The 16,636-nt window shown below is 50.3% G+C and overlaps 1 protein-coding gene across 2 annotated transcripts in view; it reads right to left on the reverse strand.

Moving 5' to 3' along the window:
• The window catches only part of CHST11 (carbohydrate sulfotransferase 11), a 259,625-nt gene extending 243,429 nt beyond the window's left edge, over positions 1–16,196 (reverse strand). Inside the window, exon 1 of one of the 2 annotated variants that reach the window (XM_044229204.1) lies at positions 15,830–16,196. In XM_044229204.1, the coding sequence (XP_044085139.1) occupies positions 15,830–15,932 (103 nt within the window). In that variant the 5' untranslated portion in view covers positions 15,933–16,196. Of the gene's footprint in view, positions 1–15,814 lie in introns of both variants that reach the window. The other variant, XM_044229203.1, reaches the window with a different exon arrangement.
• Positions 16,197–16,636: the final 440 nt, after the last annotated feature.

The raw sequence follows: 16,636 nt of genomic DNA on the forward strand, positions 1-16,636 counted from the left end.
CCCAACTCAATACCATCACTTCTGGGCATTAGGATTTCAATATATGAAACGGGCAGGGAGAGGGAGAGTCACAAACATTTAGACAATAGCGCTATGTTACCTTAGTTCAAAACGTGTGCGCATCCCACCCGAAACAAGGATGCCAACAGAACCTCCCTCACCAGCACCTCCCTCACCAGGCGGTTGAGAAGTCTAAATGGTCTGACACAAGTGAAACTAGGCACAAAGTAATGAAGCAGCTCAGATGAATCTTTTAATTGAATTTCAACCCCGAAGATGACGCAGTGGCTTCTCAGACACATACTGACATTGGGCAGGTGGATTCCAGACCAGTACTTGCCTCCTGATGACTTTCCCTTTCCCTGAAAGTCTGCTGGCAAAGTACTTGGGGACAATGAAGGAAGTTCCATTCTCTTCCCAGCTTCCCAGAGAAACTTCACCCTGCCCTTCTCAGCTCACTGACTCAGATGTGCAAGCACGTATACAACAAAAATCTATTTCATCGCACATCTGCAACAGAGCAGGCTCCAGGGACACAGTCCGGGCTCTCCTGAAGCCTGTCACCTAGTGTGGACCGAAAATGAAGGGAAGGCATCCACGCTGAGTTTGAAGGAGGCTCTGCTGGGAATCTGGCCGACAGCTACAGCAGACTGGCTGCAATCAGTAAGACCGACCATTTCATACGCGGCTGGTTGGAGCGTAATTGGACACAACCGCCTAGGAAACAATTTGGCTACACTTATCCAGAACCTTCACAAATTTATGACCTGTGCGTTCCCATTCTGAGCGTTTCTTTCAAAGAAACGTTAAGAAACTCAGATAAAGATTTATGTACAAAGAGGTGTATGATGGCAGTTTTTAAAAAGGGAAAATCTTTCTCGAAAACGTTCAACAAGAGAGAATGACTAAATTCTATCCATATGATGGCATATCCATATGATGGAATATTATGACATCCATGATGAAATATTATGGTGTTTTCAAAGAAAATTGGATGCCATAAGCAAATACCCATGATTCAGTACTAAATGGCAAAAGCAGATACCCCGTACTATATGCACAAGGCCTTCATCTTTGCAAATATATATATGTGCACAGAAAAACAAACTGGAAATGAACAGAGATCCTTCCTGGTTTGTGGGTATCAGGGATGACTTTTTTGGAAGTGGATCCGTTTTTTTTTCAGAATTCTCTACAATATACCTGAATTGACAGTTGGAATTATAGATGTTGTATATATCATATACATACATTATATTATATATTACATACATGATATATACATTATATTATATGTTATACATATTCATGTTGTATACATTATACATATATATTTTATATACATTATATTAAACATTATACATATATTGTATTACATATTATATATGTATGCATGTGTGTTTGTGTGTGTATACATATATATATAGACAAAACACTGCTTTACTCTGACATTGCACAGCAGGGTGGGAGCTGGGGGGATGCCCATGGTAGAAGAGAGCCAGTAGTTTTGCAAACCTGACACTTGATAAATTGTATGCCAACAACGTCAGCTCCATTAAGACAGGGATCACTGTCTATGACTGTCCCCTATCGCTTCCCTAGCACTTGAGATGGTCCTGGCACGTACAGTAGACATTCAATAAATGCTTGTTGAATAACTGAATAAATGCCTGAAGTCCAGCTCCAATGTTCCTCTTCTGGGATGCTTCCCGACCTTCCCTAAACTAATTACTCCTTTTTTTCTAGCCACCTGTAACCATTATGACAAAGCCCCACCACAGCTGACAATTATGGGTCTGCCACCACTTGCTAAATTACAAGCTATCTGAATGCAAGGACTAAGTCTTACTTAGATTTGTCTCTTAGCTAAATGGTCAAAAAATGTTTTGAGTGATGGATGGAGGGGTAGCTAGATGTCTGTCCATTGACACCGTATGAAGTTACTCATTTTAAGGGCACCTGGGTGGCTCAGTCGGTTAAGCGTCTACCTTCAGGTCAGGGCATGATCCCAGGGTCCTGGGATCGAGCCCTGCATCAGGCCCCCTGCTCAGCAGAGAGTCTGCCTGTCCCTCCCCCTCTGCCCTCTGCCCCTCCCCCCCACTCACACACTCTCTATCGCTCTCTCTCTGGTCTCTCTCAAATAAATAAGAATCTTTAAAGGAAAAAAAAAAAGAAGTCAATCATTTTAATGATGATTTAACCCTAACTGTTAATGTGCATCGATTTTGCAACCCACTAATAGGACAAGATCTGAACCGGAAAAATCGTCTAAGCAGTAAACTGCAAAGTCTTTGTTGGTTTTAGCCTTGAAACTTTCTTCCAAAAAAATTTTACTCAGAACCCCAGAATCTAAAAGGGAAAGGCAAGCAGCTGTTCTGCCAGAACCCTCCTTGGTCTTAAGTCACCTGGGGACAGGAGGAATAGTTTGAAAACTGCCAGTGTCCACGTGTATTCATTTGTCAGTAACACATGACAGGGTTCCCAGAAAGGGGAAGAAAAACCAGGGCTAGAACCCCAGGGTCCTGACCCATACCCAGGGCCCTTTCTACTTCCCTGCACAGCCTCCTCCAGCCAAGGTCATCCATGTTTTACGACAGATCAAACACTCAGCAATGACCACAGAGGCCTCCGGGCTGAGACAGGGCACTCTGGGGCCACTCCTCATTTATTTCCCACAAAAATAAAAAAAGAACATCACTATGATCTCCAATGACAACATCCTTTATGCAGCTTGAATCCCATTTGCAGGAAGGCACCAACCATCAGACCTGTGTTTATTTTTAAAATTTCTATGCGTTTCTCACAGACACAGGAAACAAAGCCTGCGTCACAGAAAGAACTCTCTCCTGAGTCCCGTAGGTAAGAGCCCTGAGCCATTCCACTCAATTAAATGGATTATCCTAAAATGAACAAGGCCACTGCTCCTAGTTCATATCTTTAAGCACAGAATTGTCGGAATTGTCTTTCATCCGAGGGCTCACACCTTCCCAACAAAAGCTGTTTTATTGGAAGTGACTAAAAGATTGCCTTTTCAGTTTCTGAATCCAAGCCTGCTTTCATTTCTGAACAGCAGAATTACACAGAAAGCCCTCCATGCATAAAACCTGGACTCATTAATGGACTTCACTATCTAATTCTTCCGGTTCCAAAATAATCTCCATTCTCGTACTTCTGCCCAGACTGCCAACAATAAACCCTGCCTTCATCAGACCTTCCCATCCTGATCCCTAAATCTGCATGAGTTTGCAGCGTAAACCAAGCCCCTGCCATTCGCATGGCCCCACGCCCCTTAAACAATTTGTTTGCACATCGCCACTATCTCACTTTCTTAAAAAATGAAGGGTTTTGGAAAGTTCCGTGCGTTCTTTTAATAGGGAAAAGGAGATTGAGGAGGGTTATAAAAAGGGAATCGAACCACTATGTGGGAACCAGCTCTAGGATATTTATCAATCGGTGTCAAGTACTACAGTGTAGCAGAGAAAATGAAGGGAGCCCTCAGCTTTGTACCAAGCACAATGCCCCCCACAAGTGATTCTGAAAGCCAGGGATGCCTTTTTATGCTGCGTGTGAGCTCTATAATTAACCCGTCCTCTCTCCCACAGCCCAGGAGTGGAGTGGTAAAAAGAGGGGGCCTTTTGATATGAAGATTACATAGGGCAGCATCTCTCAGGGGGACAATGAGAGCAGACCCCACACACAGCCCACAGGGCAAGTCTCCTAGGGGAGCGGGGGGGCAGAGCCTGACCTTTGGGCCTTGGTTCCCAGGAGGAAGCCGCTGACTTGGTTCAGTCTACCATCTACACTGCCCCTCTCCAGGACAACCCACAGCTGCCACTGGACCCCAGAGAGACCCAGAAGCTCACACTGGAGGGAGAAATTCTCCCTGTGACTATTTACACACTTTTCCTTTCTCCTGCCACTTATTTCTTCCCGAGCCTCTGAGGGTGAACCCAGGGCACCATCAGCAACTGAGAGACTGAAACTTAACCTCCGTGGCCTATCATTTTGGCAGGAGCAAAGCAAACAGCGGAGTTTTAAATCCCATCACAGGGTGCTTTTAAGCTATTTCTTACCTTGCACTTTAGCCATGCATGAATAATCTTCCTACCTCCTATTAAATGATAATAACAGAAACTACTGCAAGCTGGCCCAAGTTCATTTGAGAGAGTGAACTGAAAACTTCTGCCCTTCAAATGAAACAAGAGAGTTTAATTAAATGGAGCTTAAATTTCATCATCTGAAACATGGGAGACCCTCAACCTCCTATGGCTCCAGGTCCCAAGAATAAAATTCAAACTTGAGAGCATTCAGGGGCCTCCAGGTCCACTGTTGACACCCCCCCCTTCCCTGCTCCCAGGGCCTCCTGTGTTCCCAGACATCACTCTCCTTCCTACCTTACCCCTGCTCTGGCAGATACTCTCTCCTGGAATGTCCTCCCTCCCCTTCTCCCATATTCCCTAGCAATTTTCTACTCATCCTTCTGGGCCCAACAAACACCACCTCTCCCAAGAAGTCCTCCTCAACACCCTCCCTCTAAATCAACGATCCCAGATCAGCTCTGTCCTGAGCAGTTCGTCTCTCTTTGTAACCCCAACCATGTTTGGCCCCATCCCGACAGAATGAATGTTCCTTGAGCCAGTCTTTGCGCGCACACATTTGTGTTAGGATCATTTTAAACCAAATGTAAGCAATTCCCTGAACCCACTCTGAGTTTCCACTGCTTTATCTGGGGAACAGAGTTGATAACTGTTTCTCTATGTTACAGAGTTTGTTAGGGTCTCCTTAGGAGGGTCAAGCTTCAGTTGGCAAGACTCTGAAGATATTTCAGAGGCTGGAAATGACTTGAGCAACACGTACAACTCCACAGCTAATATCTCCTATTTCACACCTCCCGTCCCAGACGGTCAACAGTCTTCCCAGAGGGTACACTTAAACCCAGGAAATAAAACATGCCTTAAATAAAGGGGAAAGGGGCAAACAAAATAAACAAGAAGCAAACAAAAAGCCCTAATCCATATCAAGTTCTCCAGCACCTCAGAGCGACACCATCCAATATGGTAGCCACTAAGGTGTGGCTACCGCGCACGTCAAGCGTGGCTGGTCTGAATCAAGAGGTGTCGTAAACACAACAGAGACGCTGGATTCCCAAAGGCTTCATGCAGAAATGTGAAATCTCAGTAGTTTGTAGTATCTGCTGCCTGTTAAGTAGATTTTTAGATATTACTATCACCTGTGGGTTTTTTTTTTGTTTGTTTCTTTACTTTTTTCCAGTGTAGTTACTGGATAATTCGAAGTGACGCATGCAGCTGACCATCCATTCTGGCTGGACTCCCCTAGGACAGTCCTGTGGCAGACACCTCCCTACCCCACGTGAACAAGCAGATCCGCTCCCAGGACATTCGGGCTCCTCTTGTGGGTACAGCACCTAACAGCCACACCTTCTAACAGCCACACCTTCAGAAGTTGTTCGTGTTGGGGCTGGGTCTACGGCGAGCCCTGGTGCTAACTGAGTTATTCTTTACTCTCTTCTGTGGCAGCTCGGTCACTGCCAAATCAAACCAAAACTCCAATGGGCAATGATGACGGCAGACAATTCCACACTCGGGCACCCTAGGAAGCGAGATTTTCTTCTTGGTTTCCCATCAACGTCAACATGTTCATTCTTCCAATGCATATTTACCGAGTGATTATTGCTTTGGTCTCCATGTGTATCTCCCTCCCTACCCCCCATCGCAGCCCACGATATTCATACGTTGGAAGCATATGCCCAAGGTGATGATATTAGGAGGGGAGGCCCTTGGAGGGGGTTGGGTCATGAGGGTGGGGCCCCAGGGAGCTCCCTCACCCCTTCCGCCATGGGGAGCTACAACAGAAGTCTGTGCCCCAGAAGTGATCCCTCGCCTAATCCTGCTGGCACCCTGACCTGAAACCCCCGGAACCGTGAGAAATCAGTCCCAGTGGCTGACACGCCACCCAGTCTGTGGCACCTGAACAGGGATTTGGAAAACTACCAGGTACCAGGTTCTGTTCTAGATGTTGAGGAACTGTGGGAAGCAAGACAAGGCTGTTTTTAATGACCCAACACACCAGCGTGTGCGCTTTCCAAGTACCACAGGCTGCAGAGGAGGGACGCCCATCCCCTTACTTTGACCGCGTAAGGCTGGCTGAAGATCTGACACGGGAGGCACCACAGGAGCTGGACTCTGACCTCAGGACACAGCGACGCTGAAGTGAGAAGAGTCATCTGAAGGCAGATGACAGCACCGGCCCCCAGAGGGGATGAGCTCACCCAGGGGAAGAGTGTAGAGTAAGAGGAGAAGAGGCTATCAGTGAGTGTCCCACTCGCAGTCCACAGCTGGGCTTGGGGCCCTTCTAAACAAATTACCTCCTGACCTAATTAGCTGAAAGCAAGAGCATGTACAGGGGGCATAACGGTGACATGGAGAGCACAGTCTTTGGTGTCAGTCGGACCCAGGCAGGAATCCTGTTCCAACTCTCTGGTTCTGTGATCTTAGACAAGCTCCTTCACTTCTAAGCCTCAGTCTCCTCACCTGTACAGTGGGACAGGCAAATGTTCGCCTCACAAGATCGTGCAGGTTACATACGTTCGTCCAAATACAGCAGTTGTCACACCACCTGATACCCAGTAGTTCCATAGTAAGTGAGCTGATACCCAGTAGTTCCATAGTAAGTGAGCTCGGTTGTATTGTTCCGGGGGGGGGGGGCTTCCCAGCTATTGTTATTCTTTGTTGGTGAGGAAGCAATGGTTTGGGGTGGCGGGCGGGGGGTAGGCTGTCCAGTGCATGTAGGAAGTTTAATAGCATCTCTGGCTTCTCCCCACTGGGTATTAGTAGGACACCCCCTCCCCAGGTGTGACAACCAAATTTTCTCCAGACATCGCCAAAGGTCCCTGGCAATGGGGAGAGAAGGGAGCAAAAGGGTCCCCAGTTGAGAACCACTGGCCTCCATCAGGTGAGGCGGAAAGTTCACCTGGAGGAGGATCCAGTGCCTAAAAAGATAAACTTTTTTAACGTGTAAAGAACACTGAGCACTGACGGACTCCCGCCTTGGCTATTAAGCCCGCAGACTGTCTCCAGGAAAGCAAGCAGTAGGCCAGCAAAGGGCGCCAAATACACTTTGGCCTCGCCCAAATCAGGATTGCAGGCTTCTAACGGAATTCCAGCACCTGCTCTGGGGACCATGGCCGAAATGGGCCTCCGCCCCGGCTGTGAGTGCCATCCACAGAGGCGGCTCCCCCAGGCTCCGAGGTGAGGGGGGCTGGCTCCTGGACAGCCCTCCAAGCCATTCGGGGCTCCTCTGCACACAGCAGGTTCAAGTGTGGTGACAAAGCCCAGTCAGTTCTGTCCTGTGCAATGAGCCACGTCAGCCACCCAGCCACTGCTCGCTGAAGGGCTGCCACGGGGCAAGGTTACTTCTCTGAAGCGACTTTCATCCTCCTGGGTTCAGCTTCAGAAATGACATCGAGGAGTACCTGGGTGGTTCAAGGTTGGTGAAGCAACTGCCTTCGACTCCGGTCACGATCCCAGGGTCCTGGGATTAAGCTCCCTGCTCATCGGGGAGTCTGCTTCTCCCTCTCCCTCTGCCTCTCCCCGGACTCATGCTCCCTACCTCTCTCTCTCTCTCTCTCAAATAAACAATAAAATCTATAAAATAATAAAATAAAATAAAATGCGTCACTGAGGCAGAGCTCAGTTCTGGGCAGGGGGGAGGGTATTGGGGGAGGGGAATGCCAGCGTGGCCAACAGAAGGCTAGTGCAGAGAGAAAGAAGATACTCAGAACCGTCTGGACACAGGACCCTCCCAGTGAACGTGACAAGGCACACACATGAAATAGGTAAACCCTGTCATAAACACAAAGATTACGATCTTGTCATAAACACAAAGATTACGATCTCAGGATGAGAAACCACAGTGCCTTTACTCTGTGTGCACTCTGTCTGCATCCATGTTCAAGGCACCTTTCCTTCTCCTTTCTCACCTAATCCTCCCCGCCAGCACCACGTCAGAGAGGGAAGACTGCTACCTTCGCCTGGCAAAGAAGGGACCGGAATCTCTGAGCCTCAGACTTTCACGCAGCCATTCAATCCATTGTTAAGTTGCTGCGATCTCCGGGCACCTGCCCAAGTGGTGGGGTGTGGCCGGGGCTCTGCCAGATACTGTCTGAGCCCGGAAAGTCTCGAGCCAGTGCTCAAGGAGAAGCACTATTGGCACTTGGGCAAGATGTCTCTGATGGGCAGAAAGATCCGATCCCCCGCAGGATGTCTAGCATCCTTGGCCCAGCCAATGAGACTGACGTCATCAGTCCTTAGATACAATCAAGAGCATCCCCTACACATTTCCAAACACAGGGAGGGGGGTAGCCCCCAGCTGATAGCCCCTACCCGATGGCCTGAGCAACAGATCTTAAGTCAGACAGCTGTGGTTCCCCGATCCTTTCCATCTGACCTTACAAGTGATATTCTCTCTGCCTCCATGTCCCCGCCTTATAAAATGGTGATAATCACCATGTGTACCTGGTAAGAGTCCTTTGAGGAGTAACATATTAAACACGTGGCTGATGTCGACCTTCAGAAATAATACCTAATAAACATCTGCATTATTTCCCCAGCTCATCTCCTCCTGTATGTCCTTGTCTCCTTGTATCTTCAAAGCCCCCTTCTCAGGGACGCCTTGTCTGAGCGCCCTCCTACAGACGGCAGGCCCCCGGCCACTTCCATTCCACTTCCTTTTCCTTGCTTTAATGTTCTTCTGTAGCCCTTCATCATCAAACATTTAAGATTTTATTTATTTAACTGGGAGAAAGAGAGAGCACAGAGAGGGAGAAGCAGACTCCTTGGTGAGCAGGGAGCCTAATGCGGGACTCAATCCCAGGACTCTGGGATCACGACCTGAGCCGGAAGGCAGACGCTTAACTGACTGAGCCTCCCAGGCACCCCAACACGCTCTATGTTTTAAACATGGGTTTTTTATTGGGCCTCCCCCAGGGGAATGTACCATGAGGACACGGACTTCTGTCTATTTGGGTCCCTGCAGTATCTCTAGCACCCAGAACAGAGCCTAACTCTTAAAAAGCATTCAGCAAAAATATCTTGAGTGATGTCAGATGGATACAGGTGACAGCCAAGGTCTGGAAGCTGGTCTCTGGACTACAAATTCTGTGTTCTTTTCTCTATAGAGAATGACCACGGATCACATCCTGAACATTTTGTTGAAGAATTTCCCAACACTAGCTCTGTTAAATGTTTTGCAAATCTCTCTCACGGAGTGGAGAGTAGTCTAGTTTGGGGGTGTCGGAGTGAGGAGAAATGGGATTTCCACGGGGACCACTTTACAAAGTGGACAACCAGCTGCCCAGAGGTAAACACGAAACTGCAAGTAAGAAGCATCCATGTTTCCCACCCAGCCTGCCCCAGGACCCCCAGAACAGACTCCGCTCAGACCCTCCAGGGCCTCCTATCCCAAATCCCTCTCCACCCCATACTCTTTGGCTGCCCTCTTCCTCTGCCTTCTGCTTTGAACAATTTGCAGCTTGCCCTGCTCAGTCCCGCCTCAAGGACAGGCCTTGGGCTGCTCTATGCCTGGAACATTCTTCCTGGGATGGACACATGGATGGTTCCTTCCCTTCCTTGAGGTCTCTGCTCTCCAAGGTCATCTTAACAATGACAGTCCCTAATTACCTCTATATTAAATTGCAACCCCCGCCTCCCATCCACCTCCCCCTGCTTTGCTTCTGTGTCTGTCACACCACCTGACAAGCCATATATTTCACTGCTGCACTTAGCTGAAGTCTGGCTATCCCACTAGAACGTAAGTCCCCAGGGGACAAAAATCAGTGTTGCATCCCCAAGCGCCTAGGACAATCCCTAGTGCCTGGCACAGGGTAGAAGAGAAAGACAGAGACAGAGCTCCTAAATTTCTATGGATCATATTTGGTCTAAGACGTGTCAAATTACAGTTTCCAGGACTTTTTAACTGACAAATTCAAGTATTGTTGACCTCCTAGCAAGCTGTGCCTTCCTCCTCACTTGTCATAAAGATGGGATCTCAAAACTCGAGAGAAAGGAAACTGAAAAGGGGGGAAGGTGAGTAAAGCAGAACAACTTCTGGTTTTTCTAAGAATAGGAACTCACACGCCTGCTGGCAGTGACCTTCCTGAGGTCGTCTTCACCTACCCTCCCCAGATTAAGAAGAGGTCGTCCAGTTGGTGGGTTGAAGAGGTGGAAAGGGCGGAGCCTGTACTTTTAAGTTTTTGATTTCCTGTTTTCTTGTGGCTGTGCCAGTGGAGCTGGTCAGAAGCAAAATGACTTTCCAGCCAGATCAATATAAACGGCAGCCACCTCTGCTGCAGGCAGAGCCCCTCGGCCCAGGCCTCGCAGAAATCTCTAGTCGCCCTTCCCTGCTGCCTGACCACCACTTTATTTCCTAAAGCAGCGACTCACTCACCGACTCCTTCCAAGCCTCGGCTAGAACTGTGGGAGGAAATTGCCTAAGTGCACTGGTCTCCTCTTAACGCAGCTCAGAAAATGCCCCCGTGAAGTGCAAACATTTCAGCTGCCAAAGGGAGAGCCCATCCTGGACAAATCCTGGCCTTCAGTGATTTCATGCTGCGGTCGGGATCCATAACGGTCCCATATTCGAGACCCCCCCCCATGCCTCGCCAAAGGAAGTTTCAGATAGCTAACCTAAGAACAGCCCCTACAAATTCCTCTGACTCCAAACTCATTTCACGTCTAAGCAAAAAGATTCTTTAGTTGAAGATTAAAGGTGTGCAGGGGCGCCTGGGTGACTCCTGCCCTCTGGTCTTGATCTCAGGGTTGTGAGTTCAAGTTCTGCACAGGGCGTGGAGCCTACTTTTAAAAAATAAATAAGTAAATTAAATTAAAAAATAAAATTAATCACGTGCAGCAAAAAAAAAAAAAAGGAAAAAAAATTGGACTGACACCCTACAGAGCGGGGGAGGGGAGGAGACAGCAGAGATACATGTAAGTCTATAAATTAAAAAGGTTGTGATTAAATTTTGTCTTTTTTTTTTTTTAAGGTTTTTGGTTTTGGTGTTTTTTTTTGTTTTTTGTTTTTCAGAGAGAGAGAAAGAGAAAGAGAGAGTGAGTGAGCACAAGCCCACAAGCAGGCAGAGGCAGAGGGAGAAGCAGGCGCCCCCCGCCCAAGCAAGGAGCTCGATGCGGGACTCAATCCCAGGACCCTGGGATCATGACCTGAGCCGAAGGCAGTGGCTTAATCAACTGAGCCACCCAGGCATCCCTAAATTTTGTCTCTAAACTTAATAACTAGTCACCATAATGATGAATTTGTCTAACATACATCAAAACAGGTGCAAATGTCACACTATGGCCTCAACTCTTTTTTAAATCTATATATTCAATAACATAGCATAAAGCACCTGTTGCCTCTGGGTGCTGGAATAATAAATGATAACTTCTCATCTACACTTCCTACATTTTCTAAACAGAGCACCTATTATGTTTATAATTAGACTAAAATTATAACACAAAGGCACCGTGCATTCAATCTAATCAAGTAAAACTACAAAGGGGTAACCCAAGACGTCTTTAAATGAAGGGTATAATCTTTCAATACATCCAACCAGGGCAAAGAAATCCCAGGCAACAGTGAAAGTAAACATTCGGCCAAAGGAAAAAAAGAGGCCGAGAAAGGAAAAGGCTTTCTCCTCCGAAGGCTTCTCTTTGAACAGGAGCTTTCAAACAAAACCACAATCCTACAGAGTGACACAAAAGGAAGGTTCAGAGGAGCTGTCTTCACACAACGCAGCACCTCGGGGGCCTCTCAGCTTCCGCCTTGCACAACAGGGCGCCATCAAAGACCCCCCGCTGTCCCAGGCAGGTATGCGAGACACGGTACTGTCCCGGAGGCACTTCTAGATGATGCTTTCACTGATGGACTAAACGTGTGCAGAAACCACTAACATGTGCTTCCCTTCTCACCAACTTCAGGAGCAGTGCACACCCACAAAAGATGTTCGTCCTGTGGATGGGTTTCTTCAAGTCAGTAGCTAAACAAGGCCAAGCTTCCCCGGTACCTAGGGTACCCAGGACGCAGAGCAGTGCCCTCTGCTGCGTCAAACCTCAGGGCAGCAAATCTAGCCCTTGTGGAATGTTCTGCTCTGGTGCATATTGACTTAAACCAAATCCCTGTCTTGGCGGGGGAGAGGACACGCGGGTCTCAGAGACAGGAAAGCAAGGAAGGGTCCCCACCAGACAGACCCAGACTCCCTGACACAGCATTCTTGGCAAGGCTTGCCACCCTTCCTGAAAACCGGACAAGTGGGTCTTCTAGGGTTGAGCTACTTCATGCTTTCATCCAACAAATATTTTATTGAGCATCTACTATGTGTCAGGCACTGTGCAAAACACAGGAATTAGAATGGGGCCAGGCTCCCCACGATCAGGTTTTCGGCCCCATTCTAATTCCTGTGTTTTGCACAGTGCCTGACAAGGCCCACTTCTGCTAAATGCTCCAAACAAATGAAAGATCAGCTTCTCGAGTTTAGAAATTGCTCCAGTTTATGAATTAGAAAAGTACAAAAGACAATGGGCCTCAGATTAGAATCAGAGGGAGAGACAGACAGCCCTCCCCATCACCAGCCATCTCCTTTCTTCTTTCTGTCCCTCCTCTCACACTCCAGGTGTTTTCTAGCCACCAATAAAGACAGGAATCCATTTCTTTTGGAGTACTATTTTTCTATTTCAGATACAGGTATGTGGAACTCCTGACAGAGGGCTCCAAATTTTTAGCAACACAATCTGTGCCATGCTGCGGTCCCTTCTGCCTCTCCTTGGGTGATCTGGAAAGACTGACACTGCAGAGACTGGCCAAAGGATCATCCTACCACCACCGTAAATCAAAGGGGCAAAGATCAGCTCACTTTTAAAGAAATTCAAAGCAGTAGAAAAGATGGAGTGTCAGCTGTCATCAGTAATGTTTAATGTCAGTAAAGCTGAACAAAATGGGGGGAAAAAGGGGCACCTCGGTGGCTCAGTGGGTTAAAGCCTCTGCCTTAGGCTCAGGTCATGATCCCAGGGTCCTGGGATCGAGCCCCACATCGGGCTCCCTGCTCAAGCGGGGAGCCTGCTTCCTCCTTTCTCTTGGCCTACTTGTGATCTCTGTCTGTCAAATAAATAAATCAAATCTTTTTTTAAAAAAATGGGGGGAAAAAGAAAGGAAAATGTGTAATAGTGATTTCAAAACATATTTTTATGTCCCGTGTCTTAATAAAGCATTGGCATGAAGTTTTCATGGAACCATATGAATTCAAAATAAGGAAGACCTTTCGATTGAAGCATCTTCAGGTCTGATGAACAGAAGGTACTGAACACAGTACTTGCTAAGGACCGGGTGGGAAAAGTCACAAGAGCATGCTCATAGAGATATGAATAATAAACAGGTGCTATTTCTTGGGAGGAAATGAGGTCAGGAAGGGAAGCAAAGGCGGAGAACACAGGGTCCACGACAGAGGATCCTTATCAGGGCACCCTTAGAAAAAGTTCTGTCCCTGATTTCCAAAGGCTAGACCGAAAAGACCAGCGCCACTTTCAAGCCGACACTGTAAACCAGGGATGGAAATTTTAGCAAAGTGCCAATTACAAGCTGAAAGTTTCTTCCTGGTGTCTCTGGTTAGAAAGTTATTTCCTAATTCTCAGACAAGAAAAGCAAAGCCCAGGCTGCAGGAAAAGCATGGATGGCACTGGTATTATTAGTCTTTTCCTGGACCACTAACAGGTACAGAGAGGCTCAAGTACATTCCTGATAGAGTCAGAAGATCTATCCTTGTTCCAGGCATTTCTGCAGAGAACTACCTGGGATGTTCCATCCAGGCAAATTTTAAGTGACCTAAACACATGTCTAGAGTCTAGACCAAATCATTCGGCCCTTTGTTTAAACTGGTTGAGCCCCAGTGTGCTTGCACACCACGGAGTCCCCCAGTCTCTGGGGCGGAGTCTGGCCTGGCTTCCAGGATGCCTCTGTCTGTCTGGCCCTGCCCGCTGCAACCACCCCAGGCTGCCCAGAACATAAGCGAGGTCCATTTTTAAATTCCCTTAGAAGTTTCCCAACCACCGGTTTGGGTGAGGAGACAAACACGGCTGCAGTTTGCTGACATGGAACTAAAAATACCCAACGGCAAACAAAAGCCATCTTTTACAAGGCTGGCTCGGATGTCCTGAGGTTACGTGTGGTAGTGTCAGACCATATCCTTGGCCCTGTGGCCGCCCTAACAACTGCTCCGGGCGGGCGGAGCAGGGAGCAGGGCGCAGGGGCCGCGCCGGCCCGCGCTGTCAAGGAAGCTCACACCGGCAGCCCGGCCTGATTGATGGAAAGAACAGCTTCATTCCTCTACCACCCACCCAAAAGCAGGCTAGAAGAATTCGGGGCTGCGTCTGCTCCAAGTGTTAGATACACACTGAAAGGAAACCCCGGGGGAGGGGGGGTCAAAAAGAAACACACCAACCCCATTTCCCTGGAAGGAAATGTGTTTCCAGCTCCCTCCTTGCAATTATAAAAGCAAATTATTGCTGTGGTTATACTGAGAAAGGCAACTCGGAGGCGTAGAAAAAATGGATTTCGGAGCCAGTGTGGCCCAGTGGGGGCCTGCCGGGGGTGAGGTGGCAAGGGCATACCACGGCTCCCCAGGGAGATCCGCGCGGCCGGAAGACTCCTTGGGCGCCCCGAAGCCTTACCTGTTGGGCTTGGGGGCCGAGCTGCGAACCCCGGCCGCCGCGCTCAAAGACGCCCCTCCCTCCTCGGGTCCCAAACTTTCCATCGCGCCCCTAGGAAGGGGCGAGCCTCGATCCTCCCCCAATCCACATTTCGGATGAGGAACTTGTCTAAGCTCCCGAGGGCTGGTGAGGGGGGAGGTTAGGAGAGGGAAAGGGGCTCACTGCCACAGGCCCGGGGGCCCTCCAGGGGACTTCGGATGCTCAGAATCCAGGAATGGAGGAAGCAACCTGACGGTCAGCCCAGGACCCGGCCAAAGTTTCCTCCAAAACTGCTGCGGCCAAGGCGTGACCCAGAGGCCGTAACCAGCACGGAGTCGGGAGAGCCGCTGGGGTGGGGGCGCAGGGTGAAGCAGGCCCCAGGGCACCAGCCGCAAGGTCAATGCGGAGCCAGACCCCGGGGACAAACAGCGGGCGCCCGCCCCCTTCCCCAGCCTGGTGGAGGGGCAGCGCCGGGCACCCAACCTCTCCCCACACCTCCGCGCGGCGCCGAGCCCGGGACACGTGGGAGCCTAAGCCTCGGGCTCCCCAGCTCGCGGCGGGGGCTGGCGAGCTCGCCGGGGCGCACAGCCTTCGCCCCCGGGCCCCCCACCCAGGAACAGGCAGCGCGCCCAGGCGCAGGGCGCAGGCTCCCGGCGCCCTTTCGTCCTCAGCTCGCGGCATCAACGAGGAGTTGCGTTCTCTTCATACCTGCCCCCCCCACCAGGAGCTGCCCACAACCTCTCTACCTTGCTTTGCTACCTCGCAGACAGACAGACAAGAAACACAAAGAGAAAAGGGAGAGAGGGGAGAAAAAAACTACCGCCCCTCCTGCTCCCATCCTCCAGCCTGGAGCCGAAAGAGAGGAGGAAGGTGAGCACGTCTTCCCTCCTCCTCTCCATCCCGACTCGGCGACCCCGGCAGACCGGGCAGCAAGGAGCCCCGAGGCGGCTGAGAGGGAAGAGGTAAGGTTGAAGAGGCAGAAACCCGGCGCCAGTGAGCGAGCGAGAGCGCGAGAGCGGAAAAAATATATATATTCAACAAAACCACGCTAACGCGCCCCCTACCTGGGTGCAACATACTTTGGAAATAGAAGATGACCAGGATAAAGGATCCCAAGCAAGTGGCCAGCACCATCCGGCAAATTCTGTTCATCCTCATCACTTCCAGCAGCGCCGGCTTCATGGCTTTGTCCTGGCTGCGGGGACCGGGGTGTCCGGGAGGCGCGCCCGGGGCGCAGGAGCCGGGACCCTGCAGCGCGGAGCGGAGTCCAGGAGGCGCAGGGCAGGGCTGGGCAGGGCTCGGGGTGGGGGAACGATCGGGAGGGCTTCGCGGCCGCTCGCGGAGCCCGCAGCCCCGGGCAGGGGTATGGAAGGCGGCGGAGTTGCTCTGGAAGTGCCGAGATGCGTGGACCCGCCGGCTGCGCGCTCCTGCTCCTCCTGCCGCTCCTCTCCGCCTCCCCGCCGCCGCCTCCGCTCCCGCCGGCGGCCGCCGCGCTGCCTCCTCGCGGGCCGGGCGGCTGGGGAGCGAGCGCTGATGGTGCCGCGGCCGCCGCTGCGCTGGCCGCTGTGGCTGTCGGCCGGACCCCCTCCCTCCTCTCCAAAGCCTACTTCATTGCGCTCCAATGATCTATATATTCCGGGCTGGGTTTTACCAAATGCAACTCGCAGCCCCCGGCGAGGGGAGGGCGCCCGCGGAGAGCCGGGAGGAGGGAGGGACCCGAGCGCCGGGGCGGAGCGTCGCGCTCCCCCCGCCCCTGCCCGGGAATTGGTCGCGTCCAGCTGTTTCCCGGGGAGTGCGGAGCCGCGCTCCCGCAGGGTCCCAAAAGCCCTCAGTCCCCGGCCGGGCTCGGCAGCCGTCTGGAGGCTGTGTCAGCGTTTCCATGACAA

The sequence above is a fragment of the Neovison vison genome, chromosome 12 (genome assembly GCF_020171115.1).
Source record: "Neovison vison isolate M4711 chromosome 12, ASM_NN_V1, whole genome shotgun sequence".
Lineage (NCBI taxonomy): Eukaryota > Metazoa > Chordata > Mammalia > Carnivora > Mustelidae > Neogale > Neogale vison.